Below are 23689 nucleotides of genomic sequence, written 5' to 3' on the forward strand. Positions count from 1 at the left end.
GTTCAGAGGCTGCTCCTGTTGCGTTCGATCGATGTGCAGCCACGCGACGTGCACGGAGGAGAAGGAAGGAAGAACCGTAATCAGGAAGTGCTCCAACTTTTATTGGTCGATAAAAATCAGCACCTGAGTTCCACATGTTACTGTGAACGGTGGTTCGGGTGCGTCAGAGATGTTTTACACACCTGAAACTTGAGCAGAGAGCGAACATCAAAGTTTGTGACAAATCATTGTTCAACAAAAGTGGCGATTGTGCTTTTGTGGGCGAGAAAGTTGCGCGTGTTGTCATGTTGGAGAAGCCTATTGCCATGGCGCCACAGTTCAGGTGGTCTGCAGTGAATATTTCCCCTCAGAAGGTCCCAGCGGAACTCTGTGTTGACAGTCTGACCCCAGGGGACGAATTCATGGTGCACAAAGAAAACCCCCCTGGTGTCTCCCGACCTGAAGCGCCGGACCAGCGGTTCACATGCAAGAGCAGCCGTCTTAGAACTTATTGATCCACCCTCGTACAAGAGGCGATCAAAGTTCAGAGACTGTTTCTGTCCCAAAAATTACTTAGAAAAGAGTGAAGTAAGGTGTTTTGATGATTAACTGCGGTACACAGTAAAAAGTACGCATTTTAAAAGTTAAGTATGTTAGTGTGGACGTCGTGTCGGCGTGTCTCTCCTCTAACCTTGACTCTCTCCTTGCGCAGGAAGTAGGCGGTGGCGTGCAGCACGTCGGCGGCGTGTGTGGAGTTGTGGTAGGAGTTGGACGAGTGGTAGCTGGCCTCCATGAGCTGCAGCCAGGAGCGCAGCGTCGCCTCCGAGCAGCTCAGGAACTCACACACTCCGAAACTGGTGAAAATCTTCAGTCCGAGGTAAGTCAGCGGTCTGCAGAGGAACAGAGGAGAGAGCACGGAACGAGTTTAACATCAAAACTACCGAAACAAACTCGGCTCAACTTTTACTGGTTTCTGCATCGTTGTGGTGACTTTTTCATCCCTTCTTCATGCATATTCATCTTTTTAAGATTATTTTCTCCTCGTGTATGATTTAATTATCAGTTAAATATCTTTATTCCTTTACCCTGACTGAAATGACTCAGGGTACTGAGCTACTGTAGTTTTAGAAAAGTAGATTTCCGTTGAGTGAAAATAGTCGTAAACTAAAAATAGTTTGTTGTATTTACAAGAATAGTTGCAGTTGTTCAATCAACACAAAAACACCAACCTGTAAAAACAACTAGTGGTTTTATGGAGAGTTATTGAGTGTGCCTGAACCTAACCAGTAGTGGTTTGTATCTGAGAAAAGCACCACACGACTTGTGTGATCGTGTGAGTTTTAAGGACTTGTTGGATATTTGGGGCTCTTTCTGTCTTCCTTTACTCCATCGTCCGAGTACCTTTTGTGAGTCGCTGCCTCCAACTCCAGGATGTTGAAGTCCCAGCACTCCTCATCATTCAGCATCTCGGCGATGGACGGAGGGACATCGTTCAGGGTGACGGGGATGGCCAGCTGGCTCTGGCTCATATCTAACAAACAGACAGACAGACAGACAGACAGACAGACGCCGTTCAAGGTGATGTGACCATAAAAGGGATGAAGTGAGAGCGCTCCGTGTGGACTCTGAGAGAGAATAATGATGGCTCTGTAACAGCTACACATAATCTAGCACACTGGAGAGAGTTTCGTTCTGTTGATCGCATCCTCTGAGAAGGGGGGTGGGGGGATGGAAAGATGGAGTTTGTTTAAAGAGCTGAATCAGCTGTGATGGAGCTGCAGCTCTCAAGATCAGAAAACACACTCCTGATTCAGATCTTGTCTCAGTGAAGTGCTCTCATGACATCAGTCATCATAACAGGGCAGCATGAACTCAGATGGAAGAAATCACACTCTAAAGGAACATTGGGAGCCGTTCATCACATCAATAACCTCCTTAAACTTCATATTTATTCTTGATATTCAGTCAAGACAGAAGTTCCATAATCTCTGAGATGAGAAACAGAGGTTAAAATATAACATCCATCTATAACCTCATTGTTAGTTTAAAAAAAAATAAAAAATTCAGTCTTAAATAAATGAACTTTCTCAAACATTTTACGGTGATTTACATGATAATTGAGTTTTTGTGAATTCACTCTTAAAAACATGTCAGTAGTCCCTGTTTTTTTTCTTCCTACTTTTCTTTCTTCTTCTGCATTAATACAGTGAAGCTTTAAGAACTTACTTTTGCAGAAAACATATTCTTCGTTCCCCGAGAGTCTCCGCAGTCCGTCCTGCAGAAAAAAAGAAATATTGCTCCATAATTTAAACAATAAATTTAGACGAATAAACTTATGTTATCCTATAGTTTTCTTAACATCAAAATATCCCAATGGGACACTAAAACCATCACTGTGTCTGTCTGACTGTCTGCACTCTGACTGACTTTGACTCTAATACCTGCTGAAGACGTAACAGTGATTTTCCCAGAAAAAATGAGCTCTGTAGTTTTTAACTTGCTTTAATCAAACTGGAGGGAATGATGCATTTATTGGAGATCGTTTTCAGCTGTGGATTAATGCGCGGATGATACTTTTATGAGTATTTCTTGTATTTGAAGATGTAGATCTGTGGCACATAGATAACTTGCAGTGTATGACGCTTTGGATACACAGATGATACCTGTTAGGATTAATTCACTGGTGCTTTTTGTTTTTTATGGCATTTGTAGACAAAAAGAAACGCGGTATGAGCAGCCTTTAAACTTTAGAGATGGAGTTAAAAACCTGCTCTCAGAACAGACATGTGTTTGTGCAGTGACTCACCTCATAGTTCAGTTTATTCAACAGATTAGATTTAAATAAACATAGACTGCTGGCACTTTAAAAAATGATTTGATTTTAGAAGCCAAATATTTCCTGGTTAAACAAGAATGTTCAATATAATACACATGAGGTCAGAACATTTCTACAAGATGATTAAAAGAAGTTTAGTGCCGCGTCTCAATTCTCATACTTTCGTTAGTACACTTCCATGTAGTACGCTAGGCTACATATTAGTACGCTTGCGTATAAATTTCAGCTGGATACCGTTGTCTCAAATCAAAATATCTGAACGTATCACCCGCCAACATATCTGCCGACTTTGTTTGATTGTTTTACATAAAAATGAACGTGTTTCCGTTCCCGCTGTACGATATAGCGGTACTTCGTGAACACTTTTGCGTGTACAGCTACATTTGAGTTGCACCGTGTTTGTCGCAGCAGCTGCAGTTTTCTCGACCGCTTCTTTCAGCGCTTTGAAAATAAGTTGTTCGTCCCTCCCCTTCTGTTACGTAGTCGAAATGACGACAGCTGAGAGTGAGAAATGTCCAGAGTTTCTTACTCGGTTTTTTTCCCCAGTGCATGTTGACATACCCATCGGTGTGAATGCACTAAAGCAAGTGTAGCCTGCGTGACGGAGTTTACGTTCATCACCTGGTCAGTCTGTGTCTTGCCCTTTCTTATAAAACATTTCAGGCATCTCTTCTTAGAGATGAACTCAGCAGTGAGTCGAGTACACTAACGGCCTCTTACGCTCATGAGCCCCCCGACCAGGTCGTTGGTGTGGGGGTCGTCTTCTTTGGAGGCGAGCTGAGGTGAGTAGAGCTCCGTGGTCCTCAGGATCTCCAGCACTCGGTCCAGAGCCTCGGCGACCGTCACCGGGCTGCTCTCCTGGGCCGCGTTGATGATGTTTATCACCTGAGGACGAGGGAGAAGAAAAAGTCCAGACTCTGCTGCAAAACACACGACGAATGCACAGAGGCCTCTGCGGTAATGCCGTAACAGAGTGCTCCTTTGTGTGCGGATGTGTCATGGAGATGTGCATGTGATGCTGTGGAAATCATGTCTGGGGCACAACAGCCAAATAAAGCGGCTTCTGAAACACACCAGAGAATCACAGTGCCTGCAGCAGGAGGCGAAGTGATGTACGGTACACTGTACACTTTAGAGTTAGGATGCAGCCTACAGCATGACCGGGTTCAAATTGTCCCTGCGTACAGCTTCCTGTCATGATGCTGGGGTCATACATTTGTTATATAATTTGATGTTTATGTTAATCTGTCTACTGTCAGTAAGAAAGGTTCACATATGAATCTATTTCAATAAAATAGGTTTAACTATCAAATTGGACTAAGGACTAATTCTCACTAAGATATGGACATTTTGCTGTTAGGTTTGCCTATTTCAATTTTGTATGTGATAACAAAAATGTAACATCCCAGGTGAACAATTCAACTTACTAAAAACAAGTGAAATAAAAGTGCAACTGAAGCCCAAAATTCATTTATAAATAGACAAACGTTGACCTCAAACTTAATAAAATCATCAGTTTATATGAATATTTGTTGCTGTATACCAACATGTAAAACTATTAAAAACTATTTGTCATATCGCCAAGAATATCGTAGACAGACATATTGCGATATTATTTTACGGCCACATCGTGCACCCCGAATACGACTCAAAAACACCAAAAGCAAATCCCATAACCCAAAATAACTGCAGCTGTTCTAAAACAGTGAACTGTTTTTAAATGACCATTAAAAAAGAAAGCCCCCCCCCCCCCCCCCGCCCCCCCGCCCCAACAGTCCTTGTTTTCTGGATAAGAGAATGACTGACTGCAGCGTACCTTCGTGATGGGAGCCTCGATAGTCATCGAATGAATCCTGGCGACAGAAGAATATCTTCGGTTCTGAAAACTGGGAGCTGCAAAAAAGAAAATGATAATTTAATCTAATGCAGGGGGCTCTGACCTTTGGATTTACTGTTCTTCATTCCTTCTTCGCCCCATTTCTCCTTTCTTCTTCCTGTCTTTACTTAATTCCCATTAAGTTTCATCTCATCCCCTCTGTCTCTGTTGTTTTCTGCTCATCTTCTCCACAAACTGGAGCTCCATTCATTCAAACCGCGGCTCAGAGAAAAGATGAATGCACTTTGAAGAGTCTTACCGTCACTTCCACGAGAGCTCAGCGATCGGGCATCGATCGAGTCTTTCCTTCTGTCTCTGTGTCGTATAGAATGGCACTCTGCAGGGAGGAGATGGACGTTATCTTCAGACTGATGGACAGACTTGTTTCATTTCAAAGATAATAATCATATTTTTCCTCTGAAGCACGTTTAAACCACATGTATTGTTACTGTAAGCATCTTTGTTTCTGCAAAAATAAATATCCAGTGATTTTTTTTTTTTTTTTTTTTTTTAACTCAGGAACTCTTTTGACAAAATCCCTGTTTTGAAGGTATTTCCTAATCATTGGGATGAAAAGATATTGTCAGTTTGCTGATTAAAAAAAAAAAAGATCGTCCTCAAGTTACGACTTTGCTTACATGCCAGTAACTGAAAATTATCTATCTCCTACCTTTTATTGTATGAAAGAAGAAAGTATCATTTTCATACAAAAATATGAAATAACATCAAGAAAAATCTATATATGAAGAATCATAACTGAAACTAAAATGACTTATTTTTGGTCCATTTACAAAGAGTATTACATTTCTGGCTTCAATTTTTGTTTGGATAACAAAATAATTTTACAAAAAATGTGTTGAAAAGAGCTTAAAACTGTTATTTTCTTCTTTTTTAAAACCCCAAAATGAAACATCCAGATATTTAGAAAAGTCATTGTGGGTTCTGGAAATACCTTCAGTAAATTAATAAGAATAGTTAAATGAGCTTCCAGGTTTATCAAAGATGATTAGATATTTAGTATTCTGAACAAGAGATGTGAAGCCCAGAAAGGACAAATCCGACACATATAGCAAAACATGACAATTAATTAATATGTTTATCAAATAATTAAATGGGAGTGTAAAAAGAAATCAACATTTTTATGTTTTAACTTGTTAAAAACCAAAAACCTTACTGTTTTTTTTCCCTCTTTACTTCCAATCAGACCTTTATTTTTAACTCATGTATGTAGATATATTTTTGATTTGTCCCATTTTTTTAATATAGTTTTTTTTGTAGTTTTGGGGCTCCATATTTCACCTCTGTGACTCAAATGTAAACAAACTGGACCGAGTCTAAATCGTGCTTTTCTCTACATTTTATCTTTTGGGTTTGTGTTCGCTATCGTTACATAGAAATATTTATTTTTAGTTAAAAGACATAGTGACAGTTAATGAACAGATATGTCGTGTAATATATCACCTGACTGAGAATGTTCCCCGATGCATCGCTCCTCTTTGCTGAACTTGTGGACCTGACAGACAGACAGACAGACATGATTAAAGTCCAGGTGTTTGCTGCTGTTTTGCCTTCACTGTGAGGGAAATAACCAGCAGGTGCTTTTACACCAACGGACGTGTCGACTACATACCAATCTGTGAGATTATGTCTCTAATTCTGACATTATATGAATTATTTGATAAATATTTGCTATCAAATAATTGAAAAATTAACTTGACTATTTCAAATTTCAGTTTAAGATTTACAATAATTATTAAATTAGAATTAAATATTTGTAATAAAAACCTTAATTCAATCTGCAGGTTCTGAACTGTATTTACCAGAACACTTTGAAACTTGTATTTTGTTTTCCCCCTGACTTGTAATAATTCCTGCAGGAGATGATTTGTATGGTACATCCTGTTGGTCACACAGAGGTCTGGAGATATATGGATGAGCAGAGCCTCTAATCTGGTTATAGAAGATTTTCCTCACCCACTGAGTCACTGCACCTTGACATCCTGCTGACTGTGCAACATATGCACATTTATGTAATGAGGAATTTGTCTATACAAACATACCGATTCGTTTTTATGTCCTAAAATTAGGAGAATTGTAGTATTTCTCTAAGTTTTAATTTAGATACCATCACTAAAAACAGTCACTAAAATAATAATTACATTTGAATAGAGTTTTATTTTTAGAATCCATGTCACTTTCTCATAGTTGCTCCTTTTTTTTCCTTTTTACAGCCCCGTCTCTAAACATGTCAGCCGCTCGCTCTCTGGTCCCGCACTCACTAAATAGGATTAAGACACTATAAACACTTCTAATGACAAACACGGCTGCCAGACTGAGCAGGCTGCATCCTAATGGGCTTCCTGAGCTGCCAAATACAAACAGACATTTAAAAAGACATCTTCTGAATGAACTCAACTCAAGCTGGGAAATAGTTGAGATTATAATGGCCCGTAATTGAGGGGCAAAGACAAACAAAACTGACCCGAAGTCTGCGGCTCTGAAACAAATACTGCTCACTGAAAAACACAATGAAATGGAAACCAGGTGGAAAAAAGACAGGGACTAATGTGTGGTTTTAAAATGTCCAGAGCAGGATGCAGAATCAGATCAGTGGTATCCTGACAGGACCTCTGTGTGTTCGGGTTATCAGGATGATGATGGTACCTTAGTGAAGATGCAGTGCATTCACCATGACATGATTTAGTTTAAAAATGCTTCCAATCCTCAACTTTGAATCAGTTCTCTTCTGTAACTTGTGGAGGAAATTAATCAACAGTGGCCCCCTGATAATACCACTCAGTTTGACGCTACACCCTTCAGGTTGAGAGGGGTTGACTTCCATGATTTGGAGAAAGGGATCAGTCGCTGCCATGTCGGAGTATTCCCAATCCCAACAAGCGCGAGTGGATGCCATTAGGCTGAGGCGGACAGATGCCAGCGGCTGACTCACCTTCTGAACACACGATGAAAGAGAGCAGCGAGCTAAAGCTGTTCCTTGTGCAGCTTTTCCTGGGGTATAAATAGCCCTCCCAGGCCTTAGTGGGGGATCCTGGTGCTTAGCCGTAGCTTAGCATAGTGTGACGTTATTGGCCGGGAACCCAGCTGAATGCAGCAACACACCTGCTTCAGAGTAACCGTGCGCGGCGCTCAGCACTGCTGGAGGCCTCACAGTCGGCCTGCTCCACTGAAGCATTTAAACCTGACACTTTAGCCTTCAGTTCCTTTCGGAGGATTTATGTGAAAATAACTGCTGACAGAGTTTGAAACCAAAGCCAAAGTCCAGTTTGGACTCCGTTGTTCATGAGGCTTGTTTGGTACGAACTGTACTACTGCAGCATGAGGGCTGCTGATAGACTGACGTTTGTTTTAGTTCCTCAAGAGAAAAATCAACTCAGTATCGGAGTCTGAATTACATATTGTAGCGCATTGTTTTTTTCTCCTAACAGCTGCTTGTAAAGCTACGTATTTGTCCCGTCCAGGAACACGGCGAAGCGTGTAATAGACGCGCCCGTCCACTTAAGCAAAACGTGTGATAGCTACGCCTGGCGCTGTGCGGGTGTGAGAATAACACTCACATATAGGCATGTTATGTAAGGAAGGTCTTGAGACCGAGTACAAAGGACAGTTTTGCGCGTTATAAGAAGGAAGTTGCATTTTTTTTTAATGTCCTAACCCAAACCACGAGGGTTTGCAGATGGTTTTGTTTTCCTATAAAGTGCTGCGTGTAATAAGACATGCCCGCTGGCAAAAGCACAAAACGTGTGATATCTACGCCTGGCGTTGTCTAGGCGTGAAAATAGACACATTTTCCTTCAGTGGACGAACATGTCTATTTCACGCTTTGTGTATTAAAGGAGGCACATTTGAGAGAACGTGGTTTAAGATCTAAAAGCTGATCGTTGTTAAAGATATTTTTATAGCAAAAGTTCATGTCTGACTTCTTTGAAAAACCTCTGCTGCTCTAAAAGTTGTACCTACTGTAGCAGCTCTTGTGGTCGTCCTGACTGAAATCAGTATTTCAAAAGAAACCTGTTCAATAGATCAGATGATCACTCCACTCACCTGATTATTGTTGTCAACATGAGGTCTCTTGATGGCTACGAAATGCCGAATCTTCCTGCAGGCAGTAAGACGGGAGTCTGTCAGGGATTTACGATTTCTTGGAAATGTTCAGGTGCGTTGTTGAAACTTTTCTTACCCTCCCTGGCCGATGACAGGCGTTATCTTCACCTGCTGCTGGATGCTGTCACCTGACTTCTTCCTGGCATAGTAAATACCCTGCCATTCCTTCAGAGACAAGAGGACGGCTGTGAAACACTCACTTCAACAGGCAGACAAATGAAGACAGATGGACAGATGTAGGACTTGACGGACAGATGAGGGACTGACCTTTCCTTTTTTGATGCAGGTGTTGATGGTGTCCAGCAGGTCAGCTCTGTTCTTGTCGCTCTCAGGTAGTTCGGTGAGTTCCTTCCCGATCAGCTCCCCCTTGTGGTAACCCATCATCCGTTCGAACGCCGGGTTCACATACTGGGACAGAACCAGGAAGGTGTTAAAGGAAAAGTCCGGTAGATTCATGATCTATATTCTGATTACTGTTCATATGTATCATGAAAAGACCAAATGAACGATGAACTAGTTTCACCTGTGTGGTACAACTAACTAGTGTTTCCTGTTTTGCTCCATTAGCTTGGTGTTCCCAGACTTCAATTCACTACAGTAACATATAAGTCTGGTTACTCTCCATCGGATGACAATTAATTGTTAAGTAAAATTTTATGACCCTGACAGTCCAACAAATACGTTATTTATGCTCAATATCTGCAAAAAAACGACTATTTTAGGATATTTCTCTAGTGAAAATACCGTTTGTGACGTGTTTTTAAAGTTGTACGTATACCGCAGGGCCAGAGGCTGAGTGCGACACACACTGTATGGAAGTCTGACAGGTATTTACAATAACAGAAATATAGAATATCTCCAGCTTCATGCTTTAAAGGTGAAGTTTGAGTTGTTGTTCCTGCTGAGTCTGCACAGTTGTGTGTGCGTGTGCATGTTTTCATGCGTGTAAGATCCCCACCTGTATGATGTGGTCCTCACTGGTGATCTCCACAGCCTCCTGGCAGTGCTCCAGGGCAGTGAAGACAGAGTTACACGCTCTGTGGATCAATAAAGCTGCTGTAACTCAGAGTTAAGAGCCTCAGAACAGAGAACATGTGGAGTGTGTGTTAATTTATCTGCATCGCATGTCGTGTTTTTTTTGTGTGCTTTACCTGAGTTTGAACTGGCAGCGCACCTCTCCGTGTTCAATCTGTATGAGCTCGTTGTAGCAGGCCGACACACTGCTGTTCTCCACGAACCTCTGGATGCCCGACAGGGTTCAGTGTTTGAAGGAGACAGAGAGGAGCAGAAAATCCAATGAGTCAGGATTCACAGAGTCCACTTGTTTTTTTGTTTTTTTTAGCGTTTTACGTCACTTTTACACCATAAACACCCCCGACAATAAGCGTCTCTTCCAGAAGTGGCTGCATGCTGCTATTCCAGCGTTTGAAATCTATTTATATGCCCAATAAAAATCTTTCAGAGAAACAAGCAGAACACATTCAGGACGACATCTGTCACAAACACAGCAACAAGAGCAGGCGAGTGTCGGACGTACTCGGCTGAATCCAGCGCAGAGCAGAGGAAGAACAGATGGCTCGTCCTGGTCAGGCGCTCTGCACAGTGACGAGAAAAATTATTACCATCTGCAACCACACTCATTTTTGAATAAACACGCTTGTAGCTCTGTACAAACAGTGTCTGGAAAACTGCAGCTTAAAGACCCTGAAAACTTTATTTTCATAGTGTGAGTAAATGTATCCTCTGAAAAAATTATATTCTGTTAAAATAGTTTTCAGTTATTTCATATGAAATATTTCTCTATTTTATTTTCTTTCTCACTAATATAGTCGATTTCTGTCAAATTGTCCTATAAAGACAGCTGCTAACCAAATAATGTGAAGACACAGTCTGATTACACAGCTCAGAACTCTTGACTCTCCAGTTTGTTTCGCTTTCTCTCTTTTTTAGCAGAAATAATATTTTCATACTCTAATCCTGTTTAATCTTTCAAATCTTTCCGATTTTTAAAAAAAATTAATTTATTAAAATCCCTGCAGCCTTCTTTTTATAGGAACATTTTGTAGGATGTTCTTTCATTCATGGTGGCTGAAGGCCACGTTAAGATGTCTTCTTTCAGACTACTGGACAGAAAACATCCAAAATACACATTTAGGTTTTTATTTTTCCACCCGGTGTGTATTTGTGCCTGTAGATTAAAATGAATGTAAAGTTAGAGAATAAAATAAAATAAAAATCAGGCTATAAATGATTTCTGAACAAATCCCTCTGTAAAAACCTTTATAATATAAATGGAAAAACACTAAAGTTTGGTGTATGAATGTGGTAGTGAGGTTGAGATTTCTGATTTAGAGTATTACAATTCATTTAATGTTATTTTAGATTTTTTTTATTTTTTAAATTTTACAATCCATGTCGGAGTCAGAAATCTCCACTTGAGTAACTTCAGTAGCACTTCTTTTTACTGAATTTCCCCACTGTGGGATTAATAAAGTCAAATCTAAATCTTTACACCAGACTTTCCAGTTTTATTCCCATCTATATTCTGAAGGTTGATACAGAGGGATTAATATCATTCCTAGCTGGATTTACGACAAATTTTTTTCTTAAAAACATGGTGAATTTTTTTTTTTTGTGGTTATGTATTGATATATGGAGGAATATCCAAAAAAAACACAAGTACTAATTTTGACTCGAGCATTTCATCTAAATGAAACACAGATTTTGAACCTGACTTTATTCAATGTTCAGAATTTTATTTGGGAAATTTATGCAAATTAGCGCATATTTAATTAGATAATATCTCATTTGTATATTATAACATAAAATTTCGGAAAAGTTGCAACACAAAAACAATTATCTTAAGATAAGTAATCAACTGAGGAAACTTCATATTGATATATTAGTTTAATTATTTTACCCTTTTGATCCGTAGTGTGTGGCTTTAACATTTTGACTTGAACCTGACATAATAAAAGACCTTCTTTATTCTGAAAAATAATGTCTCCTAATAAAGGCTCTGCTGTCAGAGCCGTTGGAAAAATATTTTGCAGTAATCAACTTTGAGTTTTAAACTGAGAAAATGTTTCTAAATCTTATTACAGATCAATATTGTTAAACAAAAATGTCAGGGTCTTTAAAGCTCCATCTAATAAATCACTGATGTAAAATACAGAACATAAATTATAACTTACTTTTGTGACACAACAGCGAGAATGACTGTGTTTTCAGAGGGCTTTGTGGCGCGGATCATCCTGAAAAGTAACACAAATCCAGATTAAAAATCAACCGAGTGTCACCGGGATGTGGTGTCAACCACACTCTGAGCTCAGGAGAAGCGGCTGGGATTTAGGTACGGGATAAACATGAAGGATGATGTCATCGCTACAAAAGACGGGCAGAACATTTCTGAACTTTACACAGAAAATATCAAACTCAGCGTGCGCTTCAGAGGTTCGGCCTCGGAGCCGCGACGCAGGCAGGACATACGAGAAAGAGGCCCGGAGGTTGAGGAGGACTGAGACAGTGATGGAGGAGGGGAGGAGGAACAGGAGGAGCAGATGATGGAGGAGGAGGAGGACTGAGACAGTGATGGAGGAGGGGAGGAGGAACAGGAGGAGCAGATGATGGAGGAGGAGGAGGACTGAGACAGTGATGGAGGAGGAGAGGAGGAGCAGGAGGAGCAGATGATGAGGAGGAGGACTGAGACAGTGATGGAGGAGGAGAGGAGGAGCAGGAGGAGCAGATGATGGAGGAGGAGGAGGACTGAGACAGTGATGGAAGAGGAGAGGAGGAGCAGGAGGAACAGATGATGGAGGAGGAGGAGGACTGAGACAGTGATGGAGGAGGAGAGGAGGAGCAGGAGGAACAGATGATGGAGGAGGAGAAGGACTGAGACAGTGATGGAGGGGGAGAGGAGGAGCAGATGATGGAGGTTGAGGAGGACAGACACAGTGATGGAGGAGGAGAGGAGGAGCAGGAGGAGCAGATGATGGAGGAAGAGGAGGACTGAGATAGTGATGGAGGGGGAAAGGAGGAGCAAATGATGGAGGAGGAGGAGGACTGAGACAGTGATGGAGGAGCAGGAGGAGCAGATGATGGAGGTGGAGGAGGACTGAGAGAGTGATGGAGGGGGAGAGGAGGAGCAGGAGGAGCAGATGATGGGGGAAGAGGAGGACTGAGACAGTGATGGAGGGGGAGAGGAGGAGCAGATGATGGAGGAGGAGGACTGAGACAGTGATGGAGGAGCAGGAGGAGCAGATGATGGAGGTGGAGGAGGACTGAGACAGTGATGGAGGAGGAGAGGAAGAGCAGGAGGAGCAGATGATGGAGATTGAGGAGGACTGAGACTGTGGAGGAGCAGAGGGAGCAGATGATGGAGGTGGAGGAGGACTGAGACAGTGATGGAGGAGGAGAGGAGGAGCAGTGATGGAGGAGGAGAGGAGGAGCAGATGATGGAGGTGGAGGAGGAGAGGAGGAGCATATGTTGGAGGTGGAGGAGGACTGGGACAGTGATGGAGGTGGAGGAGGAGAGGAGGAGCAGATGTTGGAGGTGGAGGAGGACTGGGACAGTGATGGAGAGGAGGAGGAGTGGGGGGAGCAGATGATGTAGGTGGAGGATGAGGAGCAGATGATGTAGGTGGAGGATGAGGAAAAAATAAATGGTGCTGAGGAAGGAAAGGAGCAGCAGCCAAACTGTGGTGATGAGGAGACAGCAGAGACGAATGGATGTGTTCCTTTAACTCGAGGAAATAACGAAGCTCTTCCAGTAAATCACTCTACTAAATATACGGTGGTGGCTTTTGGTGTCGAGAACTGTATCTAACAATAAACTATGGAGCCCTGAATGTCTGCAGAAACACGGAGTTAAACACAGCGAGCAGTCACCGGTCTGTGCTGAAAATAATGAGAAATAATTCATCTTAAATACATGTTAAAACACTGAAGAACATCCAGGTTTTATAAGTAAACTTGCATTAATCACTAAATGTCCAAATCAAATTTGACAGCATTAAATTAAATAAGGAATCTGACTAAAAAACAAACATGATGCAGGAAGAAGCAGTTTAAATTTGTACAAATCTGTGTAAAATATAAGACTAAAAATATATCCAGATAAATCTTAAAATGCTCATGCAGGCCAGACATTTATGGGGACAAACAGACCAGAATAACCAGTATGAACTTAACTAACAGCTGTTCAAACACAGGGAGGGAATGAGGTTATCCTATAGTAAAAATAGGTTTATTAAAACTGTATTTGGTTCCCTGGAGCATCTATCAATCTCTCATGTCAACAAACTCAGTTTGTAGTTCAGGTTTACTCCAACACCCCTACTGTGACACCAAGCGTGCATTGTGAACATTAAGTGCAGCAGGTTCGCTTTGCCTTTTCTCGTTGTATTTTAGCCCTCTAGGCTTGCCGTACACAGACAATTACTGCAGTGTGATGCTTAAAAAACAAACGAAACCATGGCAACAACAGTAAGACTCCTGCAAGGAGTCGTTAGGATTATAGGAAGTACTCTGATCAGCTGTAACATTAAAACCACTGACAGGTGAAGTATTAAGTGAAACACAATAAAACCTCCATCCTCATCAGCATCATAATGCTCAGTTGTTATTCTATCTGATTGAGAGGTGATGTTTTAATTTAACAGTCAGTTTGGAGTCTGTAGTTTGTGTTGTGTTTATGGTGAGAAATGTTCCTAATATTTTGTCCTTCCTATTTATATGAATTAAGTTGACCAAATATTAGGAACACCTCTCAGTCGAACCCAGTTCAACAGCATCACAGATTAAAAAAGGACAGAATGAATAACAACTGAATATTATCAACTTTATGAAGGAGGATTTATTGTTGTATTATTCTTTATGATTTAATGTTGTGGCTGATCGGTTTATGATGTGAACTGAGACTTCATGTAAAAACATCCTTGAGAGTGTGACGCTTGAAGCTTTAGATGTCTGCGGTGCTTCCAGTGAACACCGGAGGGCACCAACAAGCCCTCCGACTGGTGTCTCAGATGTTTACATCTTAACTGCTATTAAACACACTGAACTGTAGCCGTTAGAATACATGAATAATTTTAGGTTAAAAACCATTTAGGTAAAACTCTTCGTCTGAAGTCAAACATGCATGTTGGTCTCAAAAGAAGCCAGATTAATATCCAGGTTCAGTTTGTTGCTGACAGTTCTGAGTATGTCGACACCCCTCTCATGTCTCATGTCGTATGAAGCTTCAACCTTAAATTTATCTTAACTTCACCTGAAGATTAACGAAACAGCTCTTCTGGTTCAACACATCGTTCATTAAATCCTCCTCCTCCTCCCTCTGAAGCTCACAAACCAGCACACTTTATCACCAGAGAGTAAGAACGCGACAACGGTTTAAGGCGGGTTACGTGCGTCCCTGCCAGGCGCGTCCTCATCCGTGACCTTTAGACATATTTTCAGAGGTGGCTTCATGTTTTCAGTGCAAACATGAGGGTGGTTTCAATGTAATCCAAGAACTTCAGTTAATTCCTGAAAGTCCCTTTCTAGGAGGAGGCAGTCTGTAAATGTCAGTCATACAGAAGCCAGGGCTCACCGGCAGACGGCTTCAGGCTCGAAGTAGCGTGAGTGGCGTCCGTCGATGATGACGATCTCGTGGTGTTTGTCGAGGAAACACTCGACGGCAGACTCGGGCGTTCGGGCGATGTTACACTTGATGCCGGCGCGGTCGCAGGCCCACCAGAAGGCATCGCTCTGGCTGTCCTCGTTGGAGAACACCAGCAGGACCTGAAGAGACACCAACGTAGTGTATGTTAATACATCAACACCACATCTAGTACTCAGACCAAGAACCAGCTGTTATATATTTGACCACAGTTACACTATTGGGAAGGTTACTGACCTGTATGGACCTACAGTAAGTCATAAACAGATACACATGCTGAACACTTCAAGTTCAGCTTCTCTAAATTAACATCAGTGTGTATTTAACTGATTTATGTAAAAACTGATTGAGAACAAATTCTCAGTCTGTTATAATTCAACAATATTCAGTTAAATTGACATCAAAATAAGGGACACCGCCATAAAACCCTAAAACACTTGATCGGATATGTACGTTAAAGCAGACAAAACTATGTAATTTAATTCAGTTGGACTTTAAATATGATCAGATTGAGCTCACTGTCAAAACTCAACAAATTTCACACCTTAAAGTTTGAACTAAGATTCATATTTTTGTTACATCGTAAACTTTTGATTGACTAATTCTGCGAGTGCACTAAAAACCTTTCATGACAGATTTCACATCCTGTCCTCATCACCTACGTGTCCTCCGTCTCCCTGTTCTTGACACTGACTGGTTGATAGACGTGTGTCTGACGTCAGCGTGTTGTCAATCTGGCCTTTTTTGTTTGAATGGAGAAATATACTTTATTATTATTGTGACATTACTACAAGCACTTGTTTTCTTCTCAGAAAATAAGTTATAATTTTGTTTGATGTGGACTTTAGATTTCTTCATTGGGCCAGTTGAATACTTTGTCTTAAATACTTTCGTCCCCTCATGGTGTGCAACCTGCAGCTAATTTTTACTCCTCCGGTTCTCTTGTTATTTAATGGTTGATGACATCCTGCCTCATTTTCCGGCACTTGGTCTGAAAGTCTGAACCCTCCAATGCTTGTAAAACTTGTAGAAGTGAGTAAAACTTTTTATTGATTAAGTCAGAACGCCCACCTATCCTCTATTTTAGATTTCACTCACTAAAATAGAGGATTATAAATTGTGTTGCAGCTTCGTCCTGTTTTTTCACCCTCAGCGCTGCTGTCAAGGTTTTAATGTCCTCTGGTTATATGTGGATTTCCTCCCTCAGACCCAGGAGACAATCTCAGCTCAGGAGAATTAAAACTATGAACTGTCCTCTTGTTTATTCTGTGATAAGCTGCGACCTGCAGGCTGTTTCTCCTCCACTGCTCTGAGCAGAGAGTTTAAAATGATGCAGGAAACAACATCAGGCAAATGTTTCCTGCAGCTGAAACTGAAATTAATTCTGTTTCACACCAGCAGACCTGCAGCCTGCAGAGCAGAGGTCTCGTGTTTTTGATCCCACACTGGGTTTTGACCACGAACACACCAGCCACACACACACACACACACACACACACACACACACACACACACACACACACACACACACACACACACACACACACACACACACACACACACACACACACAGGTTCTCGTGCACACGCAGGCAGCTGGGCAGCAGCCAGAAGCAACAGCACTCTGCTCTGCTCGCAGCAGCTTCACCTCCTGACTCCCATCTCAGGACAACAAAGGAGGTAGAGGCGGAGGAGCAGAGAGGGAGCACGATGAGGGAGTGGGTGGAATAAGTAGAGGGGGACTACAGCCACGACACACGTGGTCTCACACAGCTGGAGACAGGAGGGACAGAAAGAGGACAGGAGCAGGTGAGAGTGGAGAGAGGACGAGGACAGAGGGAGAAGTCGGGCTCGTATTGGTGAGTGCCTGTGAAAGGTCCACAGTCTTTGATCCCGCGCTGCTCTGTGTAACCACGGTGCTAGCATGTGAAATTCCACACGCACAGCAGCCGCTGGAGCCGGGACGACACACACCGCACACATCTCTGACCCGACGCCCAAATATGGTACCGATGACGAGCCCGGTAGGAGGCGCTGTTAGTCTGAATACCTCATCACAGTCCGAACAGCAGACTGTATACAAAAGTGTTCGTAGCTTCCAGGTCTGTAAAATGAGGCCGATGCAGAAGTGCCTTCAGCTGTAATACCACCGAGTGCCACTAGAGGTTGGCGCCAAAAAGCCTCCTGCTCTATAGACTCCCATTCAACTTCTCTCATCAAATACAAAGTCAATAAAATGTCTCCACCAGTTATCTCTGTGTTGTTAGCTAAAGACACTCCTTCTTATTGGTTTTCTGGTGGTCCATCTGAAAATAATCCCCCATTAATTCGAAAATAAGCTTCAAAAAGACGTGTTTTTTTTGGGGGGGGGGGGTCCATCTGTTTGATTGACAGGCCTGTGGTGCAGTCAGGTTACAGCTATCGGTGGGCGGGACGAAGTATCGTCAGGTTTCCAATCAGATTAGTCAGATCCACAGCTGGCTCCTCCCCCAGCTTGTCCAAATATGGTCACTTCCTGCTCCAAACCGCTCCGAACTAACGAGATGGTGACGGACAGAATCTGGACTGGAGGCTTCATAATGTTCACAAACCAACAAGTGATGTCACTGATGGTTGCTGATTGGTCAGAACACAGCTCTATCACACCAACATCATATCACAGGCACCCACCTTCTTACATTTACTCATTGTTAATGTAATCACTACATAATCACTGGCTTACAGCATCCTTAAGATACAGTTTTAGTTTTAAACATTTGAAGATTCACACAGTCACTTCCTGTCTTCTTCTTTGTATGAACACTCTCTAGTAAACGTTCAGTTGCTGTTGGAGCTCATCTTCGAATACCGCCGTGCGCTGAGTCACATTTTCAGAGTTCAGAGGTTAATCTGTTGTGTTTGCACACACAGGCGTCATGCCATCTGACGCTGGGAGTCTCCCAAACACAGAGAGGTGTCACTGGGCCAACCAGCTTTATCTGTGTGGGAGTCAGACAGTCCTGGACACAGTTGGGGCATGTTTATGTTTGTGTAGCGTTTTGTTAGTATTTAAGTTTTTATTCTGTTGCACTTTGTATGAAAATATTTAAAAAAATAAGATCTTATTGACTTTAGTTTGTGTGCAGTAGATATTAAGGAGCTGCCACTGGTAGTGATTTCTGTTGGTTTCCATCCAGTATGAGGCTGGAGCAGTTGGACTGATTTAAATTCTACCTGATGAAGGTTTGAAGACTGAAACGTACAAGTGATGAACAGTGTTTTTGTTTCTTAGTCCTCGTTCAGCTGGTATTTTCAGGCCCAAACTCCAAGTTTAATATCTAGTCTGGCCACGCTCCATTGAAGATTGTAGTCGTTGCATCCTACTGAACGTACACCTCCACTATAATAATGTATGTTGTGCACCATGTTGTTAAATGACTACGGCAGACTTTAATTTATATTTAAGGGTTCTAGCACCGGCTTCAATCCCTCCATATTTGCTTGTATTGCTTCATCTAGTTCTACCACAGCTGTCAAATGGTTTAAACCTTAACATCATCACACTTAGCCCCTCCCCCAGTGCTCTCTGATTGGTCCACCCTTCAGAGTGGCTGGGCGGACCTTCATGTGCACAGGGTTTCCAGACTGGTCTAGTAGTAAGCAGCTGAAAGACCCCCATCCTGACAGTCAACGGTGCAAACATCCTGCAGTGATACTAAAAACTGACAAAACATGATATAAATAGGTAAAACAATGAGAAATATAATAACAATACATTCTGCTTTACATTCAGTTATGAGAGTAATGACTGAAACACATGAATTATTAGATGATCTGAAGCAGGAGGTTTCTGGAGAAGCTGAAACTCTGCAGGGCTGCGAGGCAGAAACAGTAAATGTCAAGGAGAACTCCAGATACATAAAACTCTCCTTTTATCTGGTTTAATCTCTCCAGCCTGAGGAAGGAGTGAAGTCAGAGTGAAGACGGAGAGAGGAGGGACGCAGCAGAGGGTTGGCGGTACGACCGAACAGGTTTCAAGGAGCAAAGTTTGAGGGTTTTATGAGGCATGAGATGAGGCTTTTTAATAAAGCACTCACTCCTTCCACCTGCCAGCATGCTGCCAGAGATTCTTGCTACAATGCTTTTTGGCTGGTTGGAAGAGGAGGAGGAGGAGGATGAGGAGGAGGAGGAGGAAGGGTAGAGCAGAGCAGAGCAGAGCAGGATACCGCAGCTCAGCATGAACATGAGTGGCATGCCAGGCCTCTCACATCACTCCAGCGGGCGCTGAGCTGAACTCAGAAACCCCCGGAGATCGGTCCAAGCAGCACTGCTCCGACCGAGGCAAATGAAATCAGAGCAATAAATGAGCAGCTAATAAAGAGGCTGATTCCCGAGGAAGGAGCTGGCAGCACGGAGAAATGCTCTGTGAGAGAGAGCAGCTGGTCACCTCCAGCAGCTCTTACTTTCTTTGTTGCATAAGAATAAATCTTACTAGGGCATGTCCTAATCCCCAACCAGAGGATGAGCACAGACAATCCCCGGCTCAACCCGGTCTAACCTTCAATATTCCCAACTTCTCCAAATGAAATCTTCATCTCAGAGGACAGACGAGACGTCCGCGAGCGACTTCACATCAAAACAGGATCCCAGAGCAAAAACCATATCCCATAAAACCACATTAATTTAAGTACAGTCAGCTCAGACAACACTTCAGTAAATAGGTCACAGAGGACCAGTTCCAGGTTCAGTCTGTATTATTATTATTATTATTATTATTATAAGTGCGAGACTCAAATCCATCCAGAATGATTTATTATGCATTTTAAAATCACTGCATAACAAGAGATGAGAGGTTTTCTTTCAGGTACACATCCACCACTTTTTAATCGATAAATTTCAACTTAAGAAAACACAAACGTTCAAAGAAAAGCTCCTGATTTGACCAACTCCAACCTTATTTTAGGATTATTTTTTTTCAGATTCATTTTTGAATCCACATTTCTAATGAACTGAAGAACATAAAGCAGACTTAACATACACAGAATCATGTTTGAAAAAGGAAATGTATAATCAGGCAAAAACTGTGGATATAACAGACATTATTGGTTGTGAAATGGTGTTGAAGAAACTCAATTTAATAAGTTTTGGCACCAAAACGAGAGCTACATATTCCCTTTTTCTGGGAAGCTTTGTGCCTCAGACAAACCCTGAATATTACCAAAGTATCGTGAGTCCAGATGTTGCTGCTCTTACCTGAATGGGCTCCTGTGTCAGTCTCATTGGTCCCACACATTCTTCTGTAGCTGAAACCTGCACAACAAACATGGACAACAGGTGTTACAAACCGGAGACACACAACACACACGCACACACATGCAGAGCGAGAACAGCACCTCTTACCATTTTACCATTGATGTCCAGGAGCATATTGGCATATTGTTCTTCCTCCCTCAACCTGTCTGTCCCTGCTGCACCTATAATCTCCACCTTTCAGTCCTCAGAGCGACACGGATCTCCTCTTCCACAGCAGTAAAACAGGAAGTATCATCCCTCTAAAGCAAGAAATATGTGTACATGTAGTTATCTTGACTGCAGATTGTGTGGTGACCTCTCCTGCACTGCGGACACGGACGTTTCCACGCAGTCCAGAACGCAGCCGTCCACTGCAAACCTCCTTAGAAGGTATTACAGATTGCACTCACAGGTTTACCTGCGTAATCCTTCTGCAGGTGCATCACTCTGTGCGTTCTATATACTTGTGTGTGTTGCTGCAGCCCGTCTGGGCAGCGTCAGCGAGCGTCTTAATCCCATATGTCAGTCTGGAAACAAACAACTCAGCTACATGTGCATCCTCTGAGCATAACGCACACACACGTTTACACCACACGCCGAACGCACAATGAATCAACATGTACCACATCATGCCGTGTCACGGCGAGCGCCGCGTTCTGCGTCCGAGTATCCACCGTCACGTATTCAGTTATATATATTCTGCATTGATGAGTCATTTTTCTCCTGCAGAGCTGTTTGTTGGAATTTGTGTGTATTGCTGCTAACATGTTCATGAACACAGACTCACAACGCTCAGGGAGACGCTCCACTTTAACCCTCCTGTTGTCCTTGGGTCAAAATGACCCGCAGCTGTGTTCAACCAAATTCTATTTTATTTTCATATTTTTGGGGATCATTGGTGACTAGGAGGCTGTGAGGGTTTCTTTGAAGAATGATGACCAATGATGCCAAAAAATATAAAAAAATATAGAAATAAAATAGAACTTGGTTAAATACAGCTGCGGGTCATTTTGACCCGAGGACAACAGGAGGGTTAAGGCCTCTCTGCACAGAAACATCTATTCTCTAAATATACAGGAGGAGGGCTTCGGTTCCCTCCACCAGAGGCAGTTCGATGACTCAACCAACCAGCATTACAGTTATTTGACAGCGGTAATTAGGCTTAAAAGGTGGACAAATGTCTGCCCACATTTGGTCTGGAGAAGTCTCCGAAGCTCCGTGGAGCGACACGTGAACACGTCGCTTCGTTTATTTGTTGCTGCAGGCTCAGACATGTGGACATAAACACGCATGTAATAGTCATGTGATTCAATCAGCTGAGTGTGAAGGGTGGCTTTTAAAAAAAAAGAATGAATACTTTATGAAACATAAAAACACTGAATCATGTAAGATCAACACACACAAGGGAAGGTAAAGATGCACACACACAAACACACACTTTGGTTTCCCAGTAGACGCTGAGATTTTGGAGGCTGCACCAACACTGATATTAGGGAGTAAAAAGATATCTAAATAAAAAATATCATCCACAACGCAGTTATCAAACATGTATATATATGATACAGGCAGCATATTTTACACTTTATGGTCCAAAACGACATTACTGCATTGAAAGTGAACTTCAATTATAAATCAGAATAAAAAATTTTTTTAAAAACAACAACACACAAACAGAACAATTTCTAAATTCCCCTGAATAATTTTTTTTGACATTTTTGTTCTGAAAAGAAAAATATTTATATTGAACAACATACTTTTTTTTGTTGAGGGTTTTTTGGGCCTTTTTTTGCTTGTTTTTCTGCCTTTTGATCCAGATGTTTGCTGCTGGTCATTTAAACTTCCCTGTTGGGATGATTACAATTCAAAAAGTAAATTCATATTAGTTAAATGAAAAGTTTGCAGATGCAGGAGTGAGCGTTCTGGGATGTTAAAGTTCACAGAAGAAAAAAACAAAACATCGTTTTCAGGTATTATTTGTTGAGAGTTTAACCCAAAGAAACGTAATCGGCTGGGAGATATGTTCAGATGAAGTAGGACTGACAGTGAAAGTCTTTGTTCGACTGTCCTCGAGGAGTTTCAACATGTTTTTCACACATTAGATGAGAACATGTTTAAACCGGCTGGTGTTGTTCTGGAGAATCGCTGTACCAGAGGAGTTTATCGTCATTTAATGATGAGCGTTTGTTTATTTTATTACAGTATTATGTGAAAAGCAGCAGGAGCACTTTACATTAGGTATTGTGGGAGGGCTGAGCAGGAATCACGGTGAGCGGTGATGCTGTGGTCTAACAGGGCACAGAAATAAGGTCAACCAAGTCAGAGATGATCCGAGGGAGTTGGTCAGAACCACCACCAGCGCCTCACAGTTCAGGGACAAAACCAAAAGACCGAGAGGACTGAATCATCGTCGGTGACAGCAGGAGGCCCGAATCTGAATATATCAGCGCGGTTTGAGGGTTGGCTTCATGGGAATATGAGTAATTGTGTTTTACTTAAGGATGAGGAGACAGCCAGATGTGGAGCCGAGCAGGAAGGAAGGAAAAAACAGCGATCAGTGCTGAGGAAACAGTGTGGAGACAGATCAGTCGGGGGAGGGGGGTGGGAAGATGATAGAGGAAGTGCCGAGGAAGAGCTGTCACTGGACACCTCCTCCTCAGAGTAGGTGACAAAACTCTCATGGAGAGGCAGGACGAGAAAGTGAGCGGAGGAGGACTTTGTACAGAGAACACAGATAAAAGCCTCTTAGAGTTAAGAGGAGTGGTGGAAGATGGATGGAGATGTAAGAGAAGGAGCGAGACTGACAGATCGCTAAGAACACTTGATGAATAAGGATTCAGAGGTGGGAGAGCAGAGACAGGAAGGAGGACGAAAATATTCAGAGAGATGAGAAACGGTGGAATTTAGAGTCTGTAGAAAGTTGGGAGGAAGGAAGACAATAAAGAGGAAAT

The 23689-nt window shown here is 42.2% G+C and overlaps 1 protein-coding gene across 3 annotated transcripts in view; it reads right to left on the reverse strand.

The window, feature by feature from the left end:
* pde8b (phosphodiesterase 8B) overlaps window positions 1–23689 on the reverse strand; it is a 35731-nt gene that overhangs the window by 6351 nt on the left and 5691 nt on the right. For 2 of the 3 annotated variants that reach the window (XM_069164958.1, XM_069164941.1), the window contains exons 2-17: window positions 20703–20759; window positions 15403–15593; window positions 12008–12067; window positions 10351–10408; window positions 9965–10053; window positions 9772–9850; window positions 9081–9221; window positions 8890–8978; window positions 8754–8808; window positions 6153–6204; window positions 4951–5028; window positions 4632–4708; window positions 3536–3700; window positions 2206–2254; window positions 1381–1510; window positions 671–869 (exon numbers count right to left, since the gene is read on the reverse strand). In XM_069164958.1, the coding sequence (XP_069021059.1) occupies window positions 671–869; window positions 1381–1510; window positions 2206–2254; window positions 3536–3700; window positions 4632–4708; window positions 4951–5028; window positions 6153–6204; window positions 8754–8808; window positions 8890–8978; window positions 9081–9221; window positions 9772–9850; window positions 9965–10053; window positions 10351–10408; window positions 12008–12067; window positions 15403–15593; window positions 20703–20759 (1569 nt within the window). The remainder of the gene's footprint in view (window positions 1–670; window positions 870–1380; window positions 1511–2205; window positions 2255–3535; window positions 3701–4631; window positions 4709–4950; window positions 5029–6152; window positions 6205–8753; window positions 8809–8889; window positions 8979–9080; window positions 9222–9771; window positions 9851–9964; window positions 10054–10350; window positions 10409–12007; window positions 12068–15402; window positions 15594–20702; window positions 20760–23689) is intronic. The other variant, XM_069164950.1, reaches the window with a different exon arrangement.

This window comes from Embiotoca jacksoni, unplaced genomic scaffold, assembly GCF_022577435.1.
Source record: "Embiotoca jacksoni isolate LCO1_2020_lvr unplaced genomic scaffold, fEmbJac1.0.p SCAF_10, whole genome shotgun sequence".
Classification (NCBI taxonomy): Eukaryota; Metazoa; Chordata; class Actinopteri; family Embiotocidae; genus Embiotoca; species Embiotoca jacksoni.